This window comes from Aythya marila (assembly GCF_965140915.1).
Source record: "Aythya marila genome assembly, chromosome: 1".
Classification (NCBI taxonomy): Eukaryota; Metazoa; Chordata; class Aves; order Anseriformes; family Anatidae; genus Aythya; species Aythya marila.
This window is the reverse complement of record NC_139042.1, coordinates 134,787,987-134,812,787: the sequence shown is the minus strand read 5'-3', so window position 1 is coordinate 134,812,787 and position 24,801 is coordinate 134,787,987. Positions and strand designations below refer to the sequence as shown.

The window sequence follows — 24,801 nt, the reverse complement described above, 5'->3', positions numbered from 1 at the left end:
TGGCGGAAAGTGAGTGATGAGTCTGTGTCCCCAGCAAAGAGGCGGCCAACTTGCTGGGCACGCCGAGGAGTTGGTCCCCGCCGCTCTCGGGGGCGCTTTTTTTTTTTTTTTAATTTATCATCACTATCGCCGATCCTTTTCTTTCCTTTTTTTTTTTTTTTTCTGGTCTTTTTTTTTTGCTTCTTTTATTTATTTTTTTTATTTTTATTTTTTAGAGGGAGGGGTGGCTGCCCGGTTGCCAAAAGGAAAAAAAAAAAAAGGCAAAAAAAATATTACAAAAACAAACCAACAACAACAACAAAAAAGCGAAAAGAAAGGGAGCAAAAAAAAACAGCCATCCAAACAATTCAAACCAACAACAACAAATCCAAACCAAACAAACAAACAAACTAAACAAACAAACAAACAAAAAACCCTCGGATCTGAAAGTGGCAGGAAAAGTGCCCGGCAAGTTGCAGGAATGGAGCTACACAGCTTGCAAGAGGCGTTAAAAGTGGAAATCCAATGTCACCAGGTAAAAAAAAAATAAATAAAAATGAAATGAAATGAAATGAAATAAAATAAAGTTAAAAAAAATCGTTTTCGTTCTCCCCGGCGCTTCTCCAGAGGGAGAGGAGGAGGAGGAGGCAGCTCACGCTCCCCAGCAGCGGCTGCCGCTTGCCGCGGGGTCCTGCGAGGGGCCGGGGGGGCGGCGGGGTCGCGGGGCGGTGGCGAGGCTGGGGGGCCACCCCCACTCGGCCCCCCGTGGCAACGGCGAGCACTCCGCCAAAGTAGTTTTTCGGATTGTTGGCTCGAGTTTTGTCTTGGCTTTCCTTGCTTTCTTTCTCTTGTTATGTGTGTGTGTGTCTCTGGCTGTGCTGGGGAGAGCCGGAGTTGTTGGTCGGGGTTGCGGGAGTGAGTGTGCGAGAGCGTGTGTTTGAGCGTGCGTGTGTGTGCGTGTGTGTTGGAGAGATTAGGACGAGACTTGAATATTTATGAGCTTTGCTTGAAACTGACTCGCAGTGTTTACTTGCCTCTTTGTTCCTTACCCCCCTCCCTCCCCCGTCCGCACACATACATACATTTAAAAAAATCCATTAAACTTGAAACAGTTTCTAATTCCTCCTTTTTGGGGGGTGATTTTTTTTATTTTATTTTTTATTATTATTTTTTAATTATTATTATTATTTTTTTAATAGAAACTAGTTGCACAGATGAAGCAAGATCCACAGGTAAATGCAGATCCTTTTTTTTCTCTTCTTCAGTATTTTATCCCTGCTGTAATAAGCGCAGTTGTGCTGGGACAGCAGGATGAGAAACTTTATCAGTAAGAGATCTCATTTTGTAGTCTGCACTGAGCTTTCTTTCTAAAGAGGGTGTTTTGTGTGTGCATGCTTTCGTACGGCTTTGGTGGAACGGTTTTGCCTTTGAACAATTTCTAGATCGGAAGTTTATTCATTACAGGGGTTAGTTTACACTTTGCCTTTAATATGCATCTTATTGCCGTTTTTGCAGAACGGGGATCTTAAGAAACAAATCCATGAAAGGCAATCAAGAATAGCAGCTCTTAATGAGAAACAAGTAAGGAACATATCGACTAAGTCGTGTTTGGTTTTTCTTCTTGTTTTTACAATGCACTTTCTAAACATCCGAAAAGTGTCTGTGTTAGCTGAAAAATACCGACAGCAGAGAATATAACATCCGTTTTCCTAAGCGTAAAGTAAGAAAATGCATGTTTTCATAATGAGGTTGGATTCTTGGATGTCTTGCTGGGGGAAAGAATGATTTTAGCACTACTTGTTGTAGAAAGATAAGCAGTAGTTAAAACGTAAAAAAAAAAAAAAAAAAAAAAAAAAAAAAAAAAAAAAGAGGCGTCCATTTTGAGTTGGTCGACATGTTTTAGGAATATGGATAATTCTCCTATCTTGGGCTACTTCTGTGTAATGTGCAAAGCAAGAGTTGGGAACGGGGAGGCTGGAGCACAGTTTGGAGCCATTTCTGTGTTTGATTACAGAACTATTTTTTATTGATCACTTTATTTTAATTCTTTTCTACTTCTTTATTTTTTTTTTCCTCCCCAGTTGCCTTTCTCTTCCCTTGGTCTGATCTGACGTGTTAGCTTTTGATTCGAGTTCACTTAGGCACTTTCACTCTCTCCCCCCCCCCAAAAAAAATTAAATAAATAAATAAATAAATAAATAAAAAGAGCTTAACCTGTTTCAGTTTCAGCCACTGGAAGGGGGGGGCGGGAGGGGAGAGGAATTAAATAATCGGAGGAGGGGAACAAAACAACCCAGAAACCTCTCCCCCCTCCCTCTCCCTCTCTCTCTCCCACCTCTCAGACCCTCCCCAAACTTTCCCGTCCCCTGGCTTTGCAGGGGGGCGCCCCCCACTCGCGGGCGGGGAGCGGCGTGGGGCGTTTCAGCACCGCGGACAGCAGCGGGGGGGGGGGGAATCTCGCTCTCTGCCGAACTATCCGCCCCCCACCCCAAAAAACCTAGCCAAAGGCCCCTGTCCCCACTTGCAGGACTTCCACTGCGCGAAGGGTGGCTGACAAAGCCGGAGACAGATCTGTTTGCATGAAACCCCCCTCCCCAGGACTGAACTTTCCCTCTCCATCCCCTCTTTGCTCTCAACCACTCTCTACTCTCACGACTCCCTCCATCTCTCACAACCCCCCCTATCTTTCACAACCTCCCCATCTCTCACACTCCCCTTCCCCTCCACTCCCCACCCCCCGGCAGCGCAGTTCCTGCGGAACGCGGTGGCCGCTTCAGCACCACGGTCACGGACAGCGCACGCGGGGCCGGGGCAGGGCGGGGAGCACTCGTGGGACCCCCTCTGGCTTTCCCATTTTCCTTCTTTCCTTCTTTCCTTTTTCATTTCTTTTATTTCTTTCCTGTTTCCTTTCTCTCTCTCTCTCTCTCTCTCTTTTCTTTTTCTTTTCTTTTTTTTTCCTCTTTTTCTCCTGGAGTTGTGCTTAAAGTTGAAAAGTGATCCATGCATATATATAGTCTGTGTCCATAGGTGACGGTGATTATGTGCCACCCTTTTCCTCCCGGTTTATTGTAATCAGAATTTGTCAGCACTCTCAATTTGGTAGTGGAAGCTTCCATTTTGTGAGGAAGGGGTGTTGGTTTCTTCTAACATGGAGAAAAGTCTGCAGAGTTTGAAGGTGGGGGATGGGGCCCCATTCATGCTGAACATTACCATTTTGATTGCTTTGATGCCATTTTTGGAGGGGGGAGGGGATAGAATACCCTACTCAGCAGAGCACAAAGATGTTTAATCACTGTATAGAATCAAATCAGATACTTTCTTCTTAAAAGCAAATCTGACACTACATGATAGCTAAGGGCTGTCAGTTTTTTTTTTTGTTTTTTTGTTTTTTTGTTTTTGTGGTGTAAAACAGCAAGTTATTGACTCTAGTACTACTATACTGAGTATAAGATTTTTTTTCTAAACAAGGTAACAGCTTTTACTCCAACAATGCATCTTTATGTTTTCTTTCTTCAAGATGGAAATAGTTTTACTGTTCTAAGTGGGTATTTAGAACATATATTTGATCATTTTCCCCTGTATTGTAGCAACTATTTCAAGGCTGTTTAAATTTTTATGATGATAGTAAATGAGAAGCTATTTATTATGTGTCATGCTGGAATTTAGATAAGGCAAAGAGACACATTTGAAAATACAGTTTGAATGTTCTGATTCAGCTCGGTGAAAGAGGTTTGTGCTAAGCTTACACAATCTATTTATGCATAATCCAAACTAACTAGTAAACAATTGTCATATATTTATGACTTGCCCTTCTCATAATCTTATAAATAAATCAATAAACTATGGAGTAATTAAACATAAAATACCAACATCCTGTAAACACACCAGATTTGGCCTAGCAGGAAACCTACTATGGTTAGGCAAAAAAAAAATATATTTTACTGATTTCAACATCTTGTGCAACAAGGGCTTATAAATAAAGAGTCTAGCTCTTAAGTAAAAGAATCTGGAGGTTTTTAATACAAGTCTAGCTGGTGATGTACTGTCCTCTTGCTCTAGACTGCCACCTCTGGAGGTCTAAACTAGAATCTTTCTTGGGTCACAAGTGAAATGAGTTTGGAGGTCTTAGCCTTTGACCAAATCACAAAACCATCATGCAACTTTACAGACCAGGTGGTAATTAGCAGTTGCTCCTTGGGTACTGGCTTAAAAGTGAGGTACTGGCTTAAAAGCTCTTGAGGGTCTGTTGAGGTGCAGTGAAAGCTGCTGAGACAATAGTTTGACTAATACTGCAGCTGTTTACTGGTTTCAGGCTCTCACTTTTGTGGATACACCAAAACACAGAAGTAACCTTAAGAAGGCTGTGTAAGTAGGGAAGTTGTTTTTACATATGTTTTTCCCCCCACCCACATTCATGCCCAATTTCTTTAGGCACAACTGATTCATAATGCACTAAAACATATCTTTGATTGTGCATGCACTGAATACAAAAGATGCTGAAATTACATTTCAATTAAAATGCATGTGTGGATGATGAAGCAGGTAGTAAAATGAATAACACATCTGGTAGAAAAATAGCAGGGGGGAGTGTTACCTTTCAGTACCGCCACTCCTCAGTTTTCCATTGTAGCTGTTAGAATTTGTGGCAATATTTCTTTTCATTTAAAATTACAAATAAAACCAGAAAGAATCGAATGAGAAAATCAACTTTTGGCATATGAGGTAAATGTATAAGGGAGACTTACGTGCACAGTTGTCTTTTAAGTTGCAGCCTAATTAAAGATCCCTGGCTAGTCATTGGTACTTCCTTTTCTTGTTGGAAATAGTATGGAATATAGTTTATATAGTATGGAATATAGTTTATGGAATAAACTATATAGTATGGAATATAATTTATATAGTATGGAATATAGTTTATATAGTTTTCCTATTTTCTCAGTCTTTTCAAATAAGCAGTATGGAGCCATTATTTTCATTACCAAAGTGGTGCAGCCTAAGTTAATACTTAACTCGGCATCTTACTCAGAAAGACAGAAGTTAGACTTTTGTTCAGAGTCCATCCTTCATATACTATAGTTTTGATGAATTGTAATAGCATTTGAGAGTGGGTTACCTCTTCTTTAACAAGATATGATGTGTGAAGACTCCATTAGTTGGTCCAGTGGTTTTACACCTTCAATCTACAGCACATGCAGAGCAGCAGTAACATTTTTATCTAAATTGTCAAGCAACAAGCATTTATATGTAAATAAAAGAACTATCATAAGAAAGAGCCAGTGTTGGTCTTAAAAGCACACCAGAGGTGTCTGCTACATGTGTTTCTTGCTTTATGTCCTTAAAGAGTCTTTAAGGGTCTTTTCATTTTAGAAAGTTGTCTCTTATTAATTAATAGATGAAGATAAACAAATAAAGAAACCTTTCACCTCCAGTCAGAAATTAATTGTTACTGACATAAATATTAGATGGCGAGCCAGGTCTTAAAAATTAACAATGAGCATGTGTGGGCTACTATATTTTTGACTCTGATGAACTCTGAATTCAGACAGCCTGTCCTGGAGCGCAGTAATAAAAATATGTCTTCCTGAAAGACATTATGTATATGCCATTCACTTGTGCACTACCTCATTTCTTTACCATAATTTACTATCTATGCAGAAAATCAACATTAGTTTCAGGCAGACTCCCCCAACCTTTGCTATTGCTGGCTTGTATTTTTGGGTAGTATGTCTGAAATTAAATCACTGACTGTATTTTGCCTATGGTGATCACCAGTAAAGCCTGTTTGTGGAAAGTGTTAGGCTTCTTAAAACTCAAATACAGTTCTTGTATGACTTGTTGGAAAGGATCTAGCTCAAGATGTCTGATTTTACTCATGTCGTGTCTTTGTTTTGGGGAAAAGGAGGAGGTGTTTTTTTGGTTTGTTGAAATTCGGGATGTGCTGTGCCTGGAAATGGCAACATTGTTTACACACATTAAAGGGAAAATTATTGACATTTGCCAAAGCTCAGTATTTCATACTGTTTGGTACTTTCAGAATTGTTGAAATCAAACAGCATCAGTGAAAACTGAGATAAAACCTGAAAGGCATTTCCAAATCAAGTTGAACCTAATGTGAAACTCCGTCACATGGCACACACAGCACTCCCATTTACTGTGGCATGAATTGTATCTACTTATGTTCATCCCAGCAGAATTTGGTTCAAAGGGCCTTACCAAGTACTCACCGAAGTTGAGGGAGACAGGGCAATGAGCCCCAAGGTGAAATATTAAACTTTTCAATCACAAGTCTTTAAACATAAAGACAACAGGTATTAAATCTGGGCTTGACCTTACAGTTCCTCTGCATGTTGAGGTCCCACTGACTTTGCTGGGAAACCTGTATGACTGAAGAGTCAAATGAACTTACTGGATCAAAGTAATGATTAGTTCGGGACTGTAATTCAGAAAGCTTCTGTTCCTCATCTTTTTTTTTTGCTGAAAGCAACAATTTATTAGTTGCTTTGCCATCTGTTGAAGAAGTGACAAAACTAGGAAAGAATTTACCTTCAGCTCTTTGGAGGAGAAACTTGGGAATACAGTTTGCATAGTGGCAAGCCCAGCTTTCTGTTTTTTTTGTTTGTTTGTTTGTTTGTTTTTGTTTGTTTTTTTTTTTTTGTTTTTTGTTTTTTGTTTGTTGTTTTTTCAGTAATACTATGTTGAGAAAAAGGGTAATAAAGACCATTTTCATAGAGGTGAACCACAATGGAAATACATGTATGTATCCTTGTGGCTTTCTGCCTAGTCCATCTAAGATTCATGGAAATTACACATCTGTAATGAAAATGTGTACTGGAGGGGTTAGAACCACCTTTTGTTTGGTAGCTGCTTGACTGGCATGTGAAATGCTATTTTGTTCTAGCAATTTTCTTTGACTGTATGATGTTCTGTAGTTGTACAGTATATCACTTGGCAAGGCTAAGAGTTGAAAAGTGAGCATTACTTTCATTTTAACCATTTTAAAGAGTTCACTTTGATATTTTTGCCACTTAAAACACCTGCTGTCAGAACAGTACAATTGATTTCAATTAACTTTGAATTTCTTCAATAAGATGACTTTTATAATAACTCCAGTAATCCCATGATGCCTCATTAGAGGAGCTGGCTATGATGATTATCCCTGTGATTTAGCATTTTTTTCATTACAATGGTTTTGTCTATTCAGAAGAAAAAAAAAAAAAAAAAAAAAAGGGATTATGGCAACAATACCTTTTTATTTCACTTCTGGTTTTACACTAACAGAACATTCTACCTGTTACACAGTGTAAAATACCTAATTTATACTTGCAGCAAACAGGTATTTGTTCAGATGTATACAATACTTTAGTAGGCAGACCCTTTCAAAGAAACTTTAGTTCTGTGTAGGAACTCTTTCTAGGAGTTAGAATTTGCTTTAATTTCCTAGTAGACACTTGGACAGTTAAAAGCTATGCTTTCACAGGAGTCTTTGTCTAGAGCTCTGGTTTAATGGGACAAATTTTCAATTGGTTCGTGCCATATGTGCAGCTGATTTGGAATTGCATTATCAAGTTAGATGCTTGTATCAGATCAATTCATTCCAGGATCTAGCCCACAGACTCATTCTGCTTGTAGAAGAAAAGTAGAATATGTCTCTAAATGTCTCCTTTCCATATCACGGTGTTAGAGAAGGGTTTTTGAATTGTGATTTTAAATCACATTTCCAGTAGGATACTGCATCACTCTAAACACTTCTGGTATGTTCAAGTAGAGAAAATCCCTTTTCATCTCATTCCAGATTTGATTTTCAAGTTGAAAGCATGAAGGCGTATAAAGGCAGGTTAATACAGAGTTACTTTTAAGTTTTGCCTCTATGCCTTTCTCTTTGTGATCAAAGATAAAATATGCAGTATTTTTTTTTACTTGATTATAAAATGATACCTCCCTCTCCCCTCAGCCCCCCAAAACAAAATCTGAAGCATTAACACAATTTCTCATCAATAGAATTAAAGGGTAGAAGTTTGCAAATCAATAAGACAAGGCCATGGTAAATGGTATATGTGTGATCACGATGTCAAAGAGGGCAGTTTGTACATGCATAGTAGTTGGAGGTAAGGGAAGTACCAAAAATGGGCTGCAAGTTTAAAATAAGAACAAAGAAAAACAAACAAACAAACAAAAAAGAATTGGACTAATTGAAATGCAAATTTATCTTTCTGCCATTAAAGTAAAGTAGTCAGTTATTTCAACCTAGCAGAATTATATTTGGTCTATCCAGTCCTTGTGGTTAAATCAACCACACTTCCCTTATGTGCATCTATATAAATGTATGTGTATTTTATTTATTTATTTATTATTATTTTTTTAAATTATTCACTTAAGGTGGTGCTACTTTGTTATCTGGAAATATTTTTCTTGAGCCAAAATGTACTTCCTTAAATATGCTCTCTCCCTCTCCCCTTCTCTCTCTCTCTTTGAATCAGCTACTTATTGTTATGTAGTAGCAATTTCCAGAGTGTCATGAAATTGCTGATGTGGCTTAGTTTTAGCTACAACCTGCAACTGTCAATAGTAAGCATCTATTGAAATCTAATATGTATTACAGGGCTTTTTTGCATAAGTACAGGCAGACCCTTCTGGTTAATATACAGTGACAATTGAAAAAATATGAGGACGTTTTCTTTTTTTAAGCCATGGAGGAGTTAAGTGTATGCCTGAGTTTAAACTACAGAACAACCCATCTGACTGAAGGAAAGTAAACCAGAGAAATAGCCCTACATGTGGCTTTGGGAGAATCAAAACAATAAGTATCTGGGAAATCTGTAGATATGATGGGTGGTGTTAATTTGAGGTGTTGCAAGGCAGTCTTATTTTCAGAATTGGAATTCAGCCTTAAGAGCTTGGGTGTTGAGGCTGCGGCAACAGTATGTTCGTCTGGAAATTTGTCTGGTTGCTTACATTTCATCAAGAGAAGGGTATAATAGGTCTTGAAACAGAAGTTAAATCTATACCTTACCATGTTGATTTAACTTGATCGTGTAGGTACTTTGTGATATAGCTTACTTCTTAACCAGAGAGAAGGAATGGCATAGCCTTTCTGAGCAAACTCAGCTATTGATGACAAATCGTATGAGGTTACAGAAAGTAAAAATGTATATTATATTTTGATTAACGTGACTCAAGTGAGAATCGTTGATACTTTTGACACACAGCAGAGATTAACCCACAGCTTCTGTAATTTTACATTTTTCTAAAGTGCTCTGAATCAGCTAAGACTGTCTAAAGATTTATTGGTGAACTGAAGCTTTTCTAAGAATGAAAAAGATGAGAGAAGATTCCATTCTCAGAAATGCACAGACTAGAGAGTCTCTGTGTCTAAATGTGTTTGTGTTTGTGTGTATTGGTTGGGTGTGAGCATAAGGTCTTTCTCTTTGATATCATTCAGGCAGAAAGCCAATATGCGCATGTAAATGAGCCTGAAAATATAATTAAAAATATATACATATTGAGGACTGTGATACATAATTTTATATGAGATGCAGGTTACAAAGTGACAAGTAACATTTCCTATATAATCACTGATACTAACTCTCATCTCTGATTTATGCATCTCATATGTTATTAAGTACTGAACAGATAAATGCTGGAATTATTTCTAAAGATATAATTTCACCACAGTGAATGAATGCAAAGTATGCCTTGCCCATTCTTCTCCCAAAACAAAAGCCAAAATACACCTATCACGAAAATGTTACTACAGACACTAAAACTATCTTATATAAGGTCAGATAAAGACCTCTTTGATAGAATATATTTCTTGGATACAAACTGTGGCAAAATAGATCTGGCTGTGTCATTAATATATTAAGATGAAGGAGATTCTGCAAATCATTAACACATATCTAGGAACTGAAATACAGATGAAAAAAGATAGATTGCCAGGTGAAATACATAAACAATCTTGGCCTGTATTTCATTGTAGATAACAAAGTCTTGCACGTAAAAGCTTACACAAGAAACATCTCAGAAACTCCAAACTTCAGGCAAGAAGCCAGTTTTCTTTGCTGTCTATTCTAAAAGTTAGGTTAGAGTGCTGGATACAGAAGCTAACATTTCTGCTCTCCAGCTTGGAGAATAGGTATTTTGTAAAGCTTTATTTCTTGTTTAAAAATACAAGTGGAATCCAGATGTATTTTTATCAGCAGCTCTGTAGCCCATAAATATATACAAACTTAGCCAGTGTCTTATTTACATTATTTTATTAACATTCTTTGCTGAGTGGGCTTGAATGGAGCACAATCTCTCATATAGAAGATCTAATTGTAAACACAAGGGATAGAACCAAATATGCAGCCTTTAAAGGGAAAAGAGTCTGTCAGCTTTGTTTAAAGTGTCCTTTAATGAACTTCTGTAGCAGCTTGTATCTTAGCAACACATTTTATTACATACCAGTGCGAGAGAATCAGTTTGCAGATGTAGTTGCACAGTTGCACACAGTAATTTATTTCCCCCCCCTTTTTTTCCTTTTTTTTTTTTTTTTTTTCCCTACTCCTCTGCGGTGACTCAACTGGAATGTGCAGACTGGTTTTTCTAGCACTGGTAGCTCACTCAAAATCCCTGGTTGGTTCATTTGTATCTGTTCTGTTTTGTTAGTTGATGAAAAAGCGTGGTAAATGCATAGTGATTTTGCTTGGTCTTAGAAATTCAGATATGACTGTTTTGAATAGGCATGGATTTAAATTAAAAACAAACCAAGCTCATTTCAATGTGCTTTTTTTTTGCTAGTAAGTGTTCTGTCCAGTGCTAGTCCTCGTACACACAAACTAGTTTCCAGATTTATAGGTTATTTACTCTTCACTGTTACATGGAGCTGTTTTAATCTATCACCTTTTCCTCTTTGAAAGCTAATTGGAATATAGTAGTGACAAGAACATTTGCAAGCTTTTTTTTTTCTTCCTTCTTAGTCAAAACATTGCACTTAAAATGCAAATATATCAAAAAAATAACTTGTTTTAAAGCCAATTAAAATAGTGCACTTCTGTCTCTCTTTCAAATGACCTGAAAGAGTTGAGAGTTTCTTTGTTGAAAGAAATACTTTTTTTTCCCTTACCTTACTAATTGCAGACTGAGTTCTACTTGCATGTTTTGACTGAAAAATACTGTGAGTAGCTCTTTTCAGTAGGGTCTGCTGAAGAATGAGATACTACTGAAGATATATATGAGCAATAGAACCTAGACTTCTTTTTTCCTCATAAATTAAAGGGAAAAATACTTCTTATGAGCAAACTAAATAGCATTCAGCTCAATTTGCATTTTGTGCAGGCTAGGCAGATGTAAATCCAGAAATATATTTCCCTGGAGTTCGCTGGAGTTACCCACAGTTCGCTTTGCTGTGATAAAAATCAGAAACTGGTCAGAGAAAGAAAAGCAGGTGAGAAAAGGTGAGGAGAAGGGCAGTCCAGAGCATTAGGTGAACCCACAGAACAGGGGTAAGCTTGTTGCCTTAAAGATACTGCTCTTGGGGAAGGTTTCATTAAACTTCTTTTAACAAGTAGCATGTTGGGGGTTGATATTAAAAAGTCAGGAGACATCCATTTCATGAAGTCCTTTGGTATTTGCAAGTAGACAGGTGAAGATTTTTGAAAGAGATGGAATTGTTTCTATGCTTAATAGTAGTTAAATGTATTTGCATTAACTGACAAACCATTAAATTTCTTAAATCCTTATTTCAAAACAGAAGTTTATTTTCACTACGGAATATAGATGGATTTGGCTCTAGTTTTTTGTTTTCAGTATGTCAGGTGATAGTTTGCCTGTATCTTCGGAATTGCAATAGTTCAGCCTTATCAAGATGCATAAAAGAAGCCCTCTAAACTTAAAAACAAAGTGTACTGTAAAAGGAGAAATAAAAGACATTCCTAACTACCTTTAAAAAACTGTAATATTAGACGTAAACCGGTAGGATGTCCTCTGAAACCAAAAGCATTTATGTTGCCATGTGATTAACTTGCTTTTTTCTTTCACAATTCATCCCACTCTTTATTAACTTAGATTGGATTGAAAAAAAACCTCTAAGCTGGGGAATGCATCAGAATCTTGCACAATCACCACGATTAATGATGACAGCATGAATTGTTGAACAAGCTAAATCATGAAATTCGCAATATTGCTAGACAAATGTGTTATATGCTTTTCTGCAGCTGTATTGGCCATAACAGAAGGGAGTAGCAGTTTCTGGCATATTTCATGTCCTGTCAGGAGAAATAGTACTTACAGCACACACAACATTTGAAGTCCGTGTTCCAGGGTGTGTGTGTGTGTGTTAATGCTGGGAATGTTTAAGTGAGGTGGAAAACCAAGGGACTTAACACATTTAGAAAGTTCTTCTGCAAATAGTGCATTAACAAGGAACAAAATGAAGCATTTAATTGTGTTCTGAAACATTTAGGAAACAATTAGGAACTTGTGTCTTGATTGGCCAAAGCAAAACATCCAGCTTGAGTTGTTCATTTTTGTATCAATAAAGAAAGAAAATGCTGTTTTCCAGAAACACTAACATTTCCAGAGACTTCTTTAACTCTCTGAGTAATAGCATTGCACCTTGTTACAGAAGTACTTTCACTAAAAGAAACTTAAAGGAACTTCCATCCCCAGATGAAGCAACAACTCATTTATAAACAATGAAAGCAGGAACAATAGAAAGCTGAGTGCATTCTGCATGAATAATATAACTGAGGGTTGTGAAAAGCCTGTGATTTTAGTATGCCAAACTCAGTGTGGGAGTGCAGCATTCAGCTGATTTTTCGACACTGGAGATTCATCCTTTCTCTCCCCCACATGTATGCGCCAACATACACACACAGAGGACTAGCAGTGATGATTAAAGAAGGAAGTCATCAGCAACTCCTGTGTGGTGATGTTGAGACTTGAGTGTAAATTCATAAAACTGATGGAACTCAGGTTGAAATCTAGGCCAACACTTAGATTTAATGCATGCCTTAGGTAGGTGGAAGAAAGTCCGAAGACCTGATTTAAGAATAAAGTTTGAATGTCAGTCACTATTCTCAGCTGCAATTCTGATTTTCTGAGCATTCAGGAGTTTTATGTCAGAGAGCTTATGAGGTCTTCAGAGTGAACTCACATTTCTGTTACATTTAGGAATATCATTTTTATTAATGAGACTAGATTTGGGTTTAAGCTTGGGATTTCAGGCCTCTTGGTTGAAAAAAAAAATAGCTGTAGTTGTTTATTTTCTCCTTTCTTCCCATTGCATTTACTTAACTAAAGTCTTTCTTCTAAAGGTACTTAACTGTAAGCTCTTTGGATCTGGTTCTCTCTTTGTCCTGTGTATATTCAGTGATTGGCTTAATGAGATTCTTTTCATAGAATCATAGAATAGAATCATAGAATATCCCAAGTTGGAAGGGACCCATAAGGATCATCGAGTCCAACTCCTGGTACCACACAGGTCTACCTAAAAATTCAGACTATATGACTAAGTGGACAGTCCAAACACTTCTTAAACTGTGACAGGCTTGGTGCCATGACTGCTTCCCTGGGGAGCCTGTTCCAGACCCAATGTCTATCCTGAACTTCCCCTATCACAGTTTGACACCACTCCCACGGGTCCCATCACTGGTCAGTAAAGAGAATAAATTGGCACCTGCCCCTCCACTTCCCCTCGTGAGGAAGCTGTAGACCATGATGAGGTCTCCCCTCAGACTCCTCTTCTCCAGGCTGAACAGGCCTAGTGACCTCAGCCTCTCCTCATACATCTTCCCCTCTAGGCCTTTCACCATCTTCGTCACCCTCATCTGGACACTCTCCAACAGTTTCACGTCCTTTTTGTACCGTGGTGCCCAGAACTGCATGCACTACTCGAGGTGAGGCCGCACCAGTGCAGAGTAGAGCGGGACAATCCCTTCCCTCGACCAACTAACGATGCCGTGCTTGATGCACCCCAGGATTCTGTTGGCCCTCCTGGCTGCCAGGGCACACTGCTGGCTCATATTCAGCTTGCTGTCAACCAGAACCCCCAGATCCCTCTCTGTGGGGCTGCTCTCCAGTGTCTCGTCACCCAGTCTGTACGTATAGCCAAGGTTGCCCCATCCCAGGTGCAGGACGTGGCACTTGCTCTTGTTAAACGTCATGCAGTTGGTGATTGCCCAGCTCTCCAATCTGTCCAGATCTCTCTGCAAGCCCTTTCCACCCTCAACAGAGTCCACAACTCCTCCAACTTTGGTGTTGTCAGCTAATTTGCTCAAAACACCTTCTAGTCCTACATCCAAATCGTTTATGAAAACATTGAAGAGGACTGGCCGTAACATGGAGCCTTGGGGGGACCCCACTAGTGAGCGTCTGCCAGACAGATATGGCCCCATTTACCACAACCCTTAGAGCCCTGCCAATCAGCCAATTGCTCACCCATCATATGATGTTTTTGTTTAGCTGTATGCTGGACATTTTGTCCAGTAGGATCCTATGGGAAACTGTGTCAAAAGCTTTGCTGAAGTCCAAAAAGATCACATCAGCTGTTTTTCCTTGATTTTCCAGGATTCCCAGACAATAAGGTAATGCAAATAGTGAGTAATAAGTTGAAGGCAACAGTCACTGAAGTTTAGCCAGTGACAGAATAAACTTTCCCCAAGCTCATCTTTGAGTGTCTTTGCCAAGTATGTTACAAATACAGAACAAGCAAGTTTGAATTTTTCTGTCTCAGGCTGTCTGAGATAATCCACTACATCTACAGTTGTAGATCTGTTATCCTATAAAAAAAAGTTTGTTGTTTTGTAGAATATAACATGTATAGTTATTTTCTTAAAGTTGAGGTTTTTTTTGTTTGTTTGTTTTTGTTTTGTTTTTCATTTCAGTCCCTTGTTATTCTTGGAAATTGACACTTATTAAACTGAGTTCTGTCAGATGATAATGATGGATTTTGTAAGATGGTCCAATGTCCTGAAAGCTGGACTGAAATCCACTAATATATCTTCTAAAGGTTTTTCTACTGTATGACATCTTTTAGTTGTACTAGTGTTAACTGAGCACAAAGCAGTGAGCAAATGCTTTGTCCATAATTACCATTTCTGATAGGCTCCCATTTTGCTTCACAGTTATTATTATTAAAAAAAAAAAAAAAAAAAGTAGGAAAGTTATCGCTGTTTCAGCAGCTAGATTAAGATCCTGTAGTTTTGTTGCATTCAGCTGATCTGTAACTCTTGATAGTTGCTGAGCATCTGAACCATGTGGACATAACTTCCCCCACCACACCCAAACTACTCTTTATTAAAAAAAAAGCAAACAACTTCATTAAACAAACAACTCATAAATTGACCAACCACTGATACAAAGTATGACTTAATCCCTAATGTTCTTACTCTTTCTTTAAGCTAGTTTCCACCAAAGTCACTGTTAATTTGCTAGTTAGAGTTTCTCAAATGACTGTGTAAAAACTGTGGCTAAATCTTCAGATTTTGGTTCTACTTTTATTATTCCTGTAAAAAAAATAGCCTTAATAATGTTGTTCTTCCAGAAGAAATTCCAAATAATACATAATTCCAAATGCTACATATTTACTTAACAATTCAGTATTGTTTAAAAGAGATCTTGCAATCATCAAGCGCTTGTGTATTCATCAGCTAGCTTCTGGGCTGTTGCAAACTATCACATAAATACACAGTTAAAATGTTTTTAAAATGCATAATTCCCACCAGATTGGACAAATACATGACCTGAGGTTTATTAAGATGCAGATTCTTGACACAAAAGTGCTTAGAGCTCTTAGTCTGTTGGGTTATGACCCACTGAAGAAATTTTACCTTCCCAGGTCAAGGATCCATCAGTTTGAAACAATTTATCCAAAATCATTACACTATTAGCAGCTTAGAAAGGCTTGAAGTTAGCATTAAAGTACTGGACTTGTGTGGGAATTTGGTTTGATATGCTGAATGTACAATGAATCAGTCTTATACAAAAATTATTTGGTTGCTTTACAAGCACATTCTATCTTATTCTGAGAGATCTATCCCTGGTTTAGACATCCAAAATATTTTGTTTTCTTTTGTTTTAGTGACAATGACTTAGAGGGAGAAATAGACACACGCATTTATGTTTCAAGGCCAGATTCTGCCAAACTCAAGGACTTTGGGACCTTCTTATTAAGGAGAAAGATTCGTCTCCACCTGGCAGGAGAGGTTTTCATGCTGCATACACATCAAAACAACCAAAGAGCTTGAGAAACAGGAGTAAGAGGTGATGTCCAGAGTCAATACAGTAAAGTTTAAGCTCATGGGTTCTTTGTGAACAAAGCAGGGAGGCCCAAGTACTGGGACACAGAATTGAGTAGGACAACAGGTAAAAGTTTAAGTGGATGATTACCTTTCCCAGTTCCCAGCAAAGGGGAGGCTGAGGAGATTGTGTGCAGTTTGTGACTGTATGCATACCTCTAGCTGGCATAGCTCAGAGCAGAGTTTTGTCTTCTCATGTTTTCTCTTTTCCTGGAAGAAACAGAAGCTAACATTTTATGACAAATTAGCTAATGATAAGAGGCAGGAATTCTGTTCTGCAAGGTTGATGTTAGGTGGGGAGTTAAGATGGGGACTGGTATTCCTATGCACACATTTCAGTTTTACTCTATTTGCACGAAGTTGATTTGCATGGAACAAAATTTTACTGAATACATACCCAGGAAATGTGTAGTGAGTTGACTTTTAATCTCACTCAAATCAGCAGTGGCTGGAATTGCCAAAATGCTGTGTGTTTTTGTTTCTTAAGACTGATACACTTCATCTTCTCCTAATTACCAGCTATAAGTGGAGATTGGATTGATTTTCTTTACTGTAGTGTCATTATTAGCCTTTCTGTATTTGGATGTCCATGCTAAAATGTTTGATTAACCCTCTAGTTACAGTTACGATGTCTCTGTTCAGAGTGGTAATATAAAGATAAGTCATTTTATTTATACTTATTCTTAATTCCCAGATTGGATGAGTCAGGTTTCTTACCTTACCTATATATCAAGAGATAATAAAAAGCTGATCTAGCAAAACTCTTGTTTTCTGTAGGTTTACTTACCTAAACTAAAACAAAGTTATCCTGGGCTTTCATTGGGCAGATAAGAATATACGTGTATATCAGTGTTGTCTTGAGAAATGTTCCCATCTGGTGCTATCCCTTGGCGTGACTAAGACAATCTGTTTCTACTGTGGATATTCAGAATGCTCTCTAGTAGTGTGAGTAATCGTATAGTGAAAACTGAATTTCTGCTAGTTGCTGGTAATTGTATTGGCTCCCAACTGGCTTCCTACCTTTCTTGCTCCTTCACTCTGAGTGATTTTTATGTTGAAACGTGAGCTGCACTCTTGTGATATGATCCTTTTCTTTAGCTTCTTGGGGTTTGTAGGAGGAGAATAGCTATGTCCACAGTAGCAAGCAGAGCAGTGCAATGGAAGATCTGGAAAGCAGAACAGTTGGTGCTGTGAACCTGTTGTCTGCACTATACACATACTTGGGGTCAAGCTAGCTCTGGTCTGGGCCCAGGGAGTGAATGTCTGTTACACATTAAGTGTCCTCTGGAAGAGTACTTTTCAATTATTTTAATCCAAAAGTCTACTCTTGGTCTCACTTGGTCTGCTCCAAGGTAGCTTTATAATGCAAACTGAAGCACAAGAAGGGTTGAGCACTGGGTGGTCTGCTTCCAAAGTGAGTTCTTGATTTGGAAATGATAATTAATGTGGATTTCCTCAGTGTGTATTCCTTTCTGATGGGTTCCTCACTCAACACAGCATCACTCAACTCCAGCTCTTCTGTCTTTATTGATAATGATATCACAGGGCATGAATGGAGAGGAGAGAAGAAAACAGCTGACATCCTTGTGAGCATGGATATATCAACTCTGTTCCTCTGTATTCTTCATGATAGAGGGAAATGGAATGAAGAATCAACTCCTGTTATCTTTTCCACACTATTTTGAGGGCTACAAGTGTTTTACATCTCTGAGCTCTGGACCATTTCAGATCTAATGGAATTCTGAAATCCTACTTAAAACTTTCATTTATTTAATTTTAGACATGAAGCTTATACCTTACTCTGGCAAGGAACACTGTTCCTCAAGGAGAAAGTCTCTTCCATGGTATAATAGTATTTAGGGCTGCAGTCTGCAAGCAATTTACCTATGTTAATGGCAGTTAGCAAATGTGAATTTTGTTACCTTACTTGGGTATAACATTAGCAGAAGACTTTGGAACTCCTTGTATTTCTTGAAGAAATACCACCAATTCACTTTTTTAGTAAGGAATATTTCCTTTCTTGTCAGTTTCCTAATGCTCGTAGCATTGTCCAGAACATGAGACCCAGAAAAAATAATGTGATTCATATACACAGTTAAAACTTCTTTGACTTGGTTTGCCTTTAACATTTTGCTTGCTGTAGAAAAGTAAGCAAATAACGTAAGTGGAAGAAAGCATACTAGTGCCTAGATTTCTTTAATGTCAAATAATAGTGGCTTTTATACAACAAGGGAGCAGAGGGCTAGTTGCCCAGTATTAGTTACCCAGCTTAGCATTCTTTGTCCAAAAACTTTACTGATGAAGACTTTTAGTGTTCCTAGGAGCTGTGCAAGCAGCCTGAAGGGGATCAAAATGCCAATGGTGCTTCCTCCTGTCAGATTGGCGACTATATAGATTGGTTTAGGTTTCACACAAACTGAACAGTATCTAGGTTGTGCCATAATGTATCTGACCACTCTGCTCCCAGCAGGTGCTCAGACACCACAGGTAGGGGTGGGAGTGGGTGACCTTATACAATTCTTGCCTGGTACATAGTCATGATTTCATCCCGTCAGGATGTTTTTCAATGTCGTGACACTCCTCTGCAGTAATGAGTCTGCAGAGAAACATATGACTACATCTCTCAGTTAGATGGAGAACTGTGTATGCTAAGAGATGAGGGCATACTAGTGTGTTCAGTGCATAACAAATGTTTCTTTAAAACTTTGTGAGATGCATGGTATGTAAAGGTAAATTGTACAGTGGGCCTCTTACTGCACTTACTGTAGAAATAAAGGTTGGGACTTGTGTTACCCTCAAAGAACTGATGAGAAAAATGAGGCTCTGGAACAACTTTCAAACAGAGAAAGTGAAAGCAAAGAACTACTGTTAAAAGCAAGAGGAATCTGTGACATGCAGAGGTGCTGCAGAGGCTTGGCTGGCTGCAGGGGAAGAAAGCACATTGCATTTGTTTATAAGCTGTAATGTTTGGAAATATTTCTGCAGGACACAGAAAAAATGTTAAGAGATGAAAGGGTAACTCAAAGTGTTAGCCAGTTTTTATTTACTGCATATGGGAAGTCAGTTCCAGTTATCATAAACTTCCTGATGTGCAGATGCTTTTGTCATATTAAGAAACTGATTTCAAAATTATTTTCTCTTCTGGTCATTGGAGTGTCTTTTATAATAACCTGAGTGCACAGTGTTTTGTTGTTGTTGTTTTTCCAAAACAGAGGTTGCTGACAGTTTGCAGGACATACTTGGTATTCTCACAGAGTCAGAATGTTGCTGGCACTTTATTTTTCACTGTGATTTTGGTACCTGGAAGCCCTGAAACATTTTTCCAAAGTTCAATGTTGCACTTAGAAACAGAAGGGTAAACAGAGGGCGCTCTACAGACTCAGAGATGAGGGTGAGTGTAAATTCTAACACTGGTATTTCTTTTTTGCTGCCAGGAAGCACCAGAAGATGGCATGGTTTGTACAGATGCATGCTTGAAAGTGAATGAGTGAGCTTGTGAAACTGCTTTTAATAATCTTGGGCAGGGTGTTTAACACTATCATAAAGAAAAGCAGGAATGTGCAGTATTTTAATCCTTATTTCTTCTTTCTACCAGTAAAGGATAGCAATGAAGTCCAGCCTATCCTTTTCTGAGTTTAAATGGCACAGAAAAGGGAAGGAGGAAGTGAAAAGAAAGAAAATGATGTAATTGTGGTGCAAAAAACGCAGTGAGGTCAGCCTAACAAAAAAAGGTATTGATGGTAATGGATAGACATGGCACCTTCTCTAAAAAATTTTGACATAAACCTTTTTGTATGTCCTCAGGAACCTGTCAGTCAACCCTGATATAACCTTTATCTCACTCACTTCCCATTCACTCCCCACAGCTCCCAGAAAACACGGTGTGAGGAGCACGGGGTAGTAAGATAGTAGCTTACCATCTTGACTGAAGTGCCAGTGCCTGCTAGCTTTAGGGGCTCAGGGTGTAAAAGTACAGTATTTGTTTCATCTTAAAAGCAATCCTAATGTTAGGAAAAGTAGGAGTGTATTTTTAAAAGGTATTTTTGTGGGATTCTGCAACATTGATGGGCTCTGCACAGCCTCCCAGTGTTTTCACTGGAGGAGGGCAAGAAGCTTCCACACCTCATGCTGCCCCTCTCCACATAGGGAACCCAGCTGTCATCCAGTGGGAGGAGAACTGGTGGAGCCTCGGCTCTTAGAGTCACCGTAGCCTGACCAGTGCAAATAATAATCTGCTTTTTACAAACAGAGACAGAAGTGTATTTGGATTCTCCCCTGGGAGGAAGAAAAGAACAGAAGAGGAGCTGTGTGTGATGTGAAGGAACAATCTGCTGTTAATTTGATTTTAATGAACTGAGCCAGCAGATAAATGCTTATGTTATTTTTCAGTGTTTGAAAAGCTCAGACAGAGAGGCTACTAAGAGGCAGTAATGCATGTGGGCACATTTGAAAGACGAAATTTTTCCTTTGATCATATATAGGAAGAAAAGGATTGCCTACATTTTACTGGACCCTAAGTTTGCTTTCCCACAGATGAAGCTCTTTATTTTATGGGTTTTTGCTTGTTTAATGCAAAGGAGTTTTCAGTTCAGCAGTTTGTTGAGATCATGGACTACTAAAATATAATATTTCTCTAGCCTTCTAAAACTGCAAAGAACTACAAAATTATAAAGAACTACACAAATTCTTGGTTAAAAGTTAACTAGTACAGGTATGAATTTGGACAGAAGAAGAAGCCAGATAGAAAAAACTCCTCTAACATGATTGTTTCAGCCTGTGAGAATGTCTGAGTTGCTGTGGCTGATAATCACTGCATTGTAAAATGCATAGAAAACCTGTGTGGCTAAGGTTGAGAATACATACTTGTATATTGTTGCCCATCACATCCAGAGACTAGTGCTTCCTCTTTAAGGGCAGGTTGAGTTTACCTCCATGACTTGGTCCTGTATGAATTCTTGAGGTGGAGAACTCCAGACAGCCTCTGATTCTGATGTACACCATGTGTAACTCCGCAGAAGTTGATGGAGCGCTGTAACATGAAACTGCTTTTAGAATCACCACAGTACTTAAAGGGTACTCGTGATTTGCTCTGTCATCCCATGTGCTTGTTTCTGCAAATGGAACATTTGAACATCTTGGGGATGGCTTGTATTTTCTGCTGGTTTAAAACTTCCTGAAATCAGTACATTTACACCAATGGGTAACTTGGCTCAGTATGAGTAAAGGTGGGATTTTAACAGAACTGTTGGATAAATGCACTCACACCTCTTCTTTCCATAGAATCATAGAATCATAGAATATCCTGAGTTGGAAGGGACCCTTAAGGATCATCAAGTCCAACTCTCGACACCGCACAGGTCTACCCAAAAGTTCAGACCATGTGCCTAAGTGCACAGTCCAATCTCTTCTTAAATTCAGACAGGCTCGGTGCAGTGACCACTTCCCTGGGGAGCCTGTTCCAGTGTGCAACCACCCTCTCTGTGAAGAACCCCCTCCTGACGTCCAGCCTAAATTTCCCCTGCCTCAGCTTAACCCCGTTCCCGCGGGTCCTGTCACTAGTGTTAATGGAGAAAAGGTCTCCTGCCTCTTGACAACCCCTTACGAGGAAGTTGTAGACTGCGATGAGGTCTCCCCTCAGCCTCCTCTTCTCCAGGCTGAACAGGCCCAGTGACCTCAGCCGTTCCTCGTACGTCTTCCCCTCCAGGCCTTTCACCATCTTCGTAGCCCTCCTCTGGACACTTTCCAACAGTTTCATGTCCTTTTTATACTGTGGTGCCCAGAACTGCACACAGTACTCGAGGTGAGGCCGCACCAGCGCAGAGTAGAGCGGGACAATCACCTCCCTTGACCTACTAGCGATGCCGTTCTTGATGCACCCCAGGATACGATTGGCCCTCCTGGCTGCCAGGGCACACTGCTGGCTCATATTCAACTTGCTGTCTATCACGACCCCCAGATCCCTCTCTTCTAGGCTGCTCTCCAGCGTCTCATCGCCCAGTCTGTACGTGCAGCCAGGGTTTCCCCGTCCCAGGTGCAGGACCCGGCACTTGCTCTTATTGAACTTCATGCGGTTGGTGATCGCCCAGCTCTCCAACCTGTCCAGATCCCTCTGCAAGGCCTTTACGCCCTCATTTGAGTCCACAACTCCTCCAAGTTTGGTGTCATCAGCAAACTTGCTCAAAATACCCTCTATTCCTACATCCAGATCATTTATAAAAATATTGAAAAGTACCGGCCCTAAAATGGAGCCTTGAGGGACCCCACTGGTGACCGCCCGCCAGCCTGACGCAGCTCCATTTACCATAACCCTTTGGGCCCTGCCCGTTAGCCAATTGCTCACCCATCGTATGATGTTTTTATTTAGCTGTATGGTGGACATTTTGTCCAGTAGGATCCTATGGGAAACCGTGTCAAAAGCCTTGCTGAAGTCCAAAAAAATCACATCAGCTGGTTTCCCTTGGTCCACCATACGGGTGATCTTATCATAAAAGGAAATCAGGTTAGTTAGGCAGGACCTACCCTTCACAAACCCATGCTGGCTGGGACCAATGACTGCTTTGTCCCCCAGGTGCGCCTCAATGAGTCCGAGAACCAACTTCTCCATGATTTTACCAGGCACTGACGTGAGACTGACAGGCCTGTAATTGCTAGGGTCTTCTTTCTGACCCTTCTTGAAAATTGGCACAACATTTGCCAGCTTCCAGTCTACCGGGACCTCTCCAAATTCCCAGGATCGTTGAAAAATAATTGATAGAGGTTCCGCGATGACATCCGCCAGCTCTTTCAGCACCCGGGGATGAATCCCATCCGGACCCATGGACTTGTAGGGATCCAGGTGGAGTAGCAAATCCCGCACACGTTCAGGGTCAGTTGGGAGTTTGTCATCCCCACCGTCCCGGTCCTCCAGCTCAGGGCACCCTGGGTCCCGAAGCCCATCATCGGCATTGAAGACAGAGGCAAAGAAGGCGTTAAGCGTCTCTGCTTTGCCTACGTCATCGTCTGTGAGGAGACCTTCCCTATCAAGGAGCGGCCCTATGTTTTCTTTAGTTCTCCTTTTTCCATTTACATATCTAAAAAAACCCTTTTTATTTTCTCTCACAGACACAGCCAGCTTCAACTCTAGCTGTGCTTTGGCCACTCGAACTTTCTCCCTACAAACACGAACAGCATCCCTGTATTCTTTCCATGACGCCTGGCCCTCCTTCCAGTAGCAAAACACTCTCTGTTTCCGCCTAATCTCCATTAGAACATTCCTGGTCAGCCACGCCGGCCTCCTGCCCCGCCTGCCTGACTTGCGATATTTTGGAATTGCCTGATCTTGTGCTTCTAGGAGGCATCGCTTAAAGAGTGACCAGCACTGGTGGACATCGAGGCCTTCAAGAGCAGTTTCCCAGGGGACCTTACTGACTAGTTCCCTGAGCAGCCTGAAGTCCGCTTTCCCCATATCTAGGGATGAGGTTTTGGTGGCACTTTTCCTTCTGTCACCATAAATTTTGAACTCAACCACTTCATGGTCGCTATGACCGAGGCGGCCACCAATCACCACATCTCCCACCAGACCCTCTCTGTTTTCTAGCAACAGGTCTAGGAGGGCACCTTTCCTAGTTGGCTCCGTTAGCACCTGTACCAAGAAGTTATCATCTAGGTGCTTCATGAACCTCCTGGACTTGCTCGTGTCAGCCGTGTGGCACTCCCAGTTAACGTCCGGCAAGTTGAAGTCCCCCATAAGGACAAGGGGAGTTAATCTCGAGGCCTCTCTTAGTTCTGTAAAGAATAATTTATCGGCGCTATCGTCCTGGCCAGGCGGTCTGTAATAGACTCCCACAACGACATCCCCTTTATTCGTTCGTCCCTTGATCCTTACCCAGAGGCTCTCAACTTTGCCATCGCCGACCTGAAGTTCCACACAGTCCAGCCCCTGCTTCACATACATCGCCACCCCACCACCTCGCCTACCCTGCCTGTCCCTCCTGAAGAGCCTGTAACCATCTATCGCAACACCCCAGTCACAGGACTCATCCCACCAGGTTTCGCTTATGCCGATGATGTCGTAGTTGCGGGACTGGGCCAGGACTTCTAGCTCATCTATTTTATTCCTCATACTGCGTGCGTTTGTGTAAAAGCACTTCAGGTGCGTCTCCTTACACTCAGCACCTTGTGGATCTGACCAAAGGACCCCACTGGCACACAGCCCCTCTGATTCTAGCATACCATCCCTTAGGTCTTCACCGGCTCGCCTGGTTTTAGCCCCTTCCCCCTTCGACTCTAGTTTAAAGCCCTATCTATCAGCCCTGCCAACTCCTGACCTAAGATCCTTACCCCTCTCCGAGAGAGGCGCATCCCATCCGGTGCCATCAGGCCCGGTGTAGCATAGACCTTCCCATGATCAAAGAAACCGAAATTCTGCCGGTCACACCAGTCTCGAAGCCACAAGTTTATGTAAACAGCACGCCTTTCAGCTTCGATCCCCCCTATCGGAAGGACAGAGGCAAACACCACCTGCGCCCCTGATCCTCTAAGTAGTCGCCCCAAATCCCTAAAGTCT

General features: G+C 40.3%; 1 protein-coding gene across 3 annotated transcripts in view; it reads left to right on the top strand.

The window, feature by feature from the left end:
• Positions 1-229: 229 nt before the first annotated feature.
• The window catches only part of PHF21B (PHD finger protein 21B), a gene marked incomplete at its 3' end in the record, with an annotated part of 173,863 nt that continues 149,291 nt past the window's right edge, over positions 230-24,801 (top strand). For 2 of the 3 annotated variants that reach the window (XM_082756824.1, XM_082756823.1), the window contains exons 1-3: positions 230-514; positions 1,179-1,211; positions 1,495-1,560. In XM_082756824.1, coding sequence (XP_082612950.1) covers positions 461-514; positions 1,179-1,211; positions 1,495-1,560 — 153 coding nt within the window. In that variant the 5' untranslated portion in view covers positions 230-460. The remainder of the gene's footprint in view (positions 515-1,178; positions 1,212-1,494; positions 1,561-24,801) is intronic. The other variant, XM_082756825.1, reaches the window with a different exon arrangement.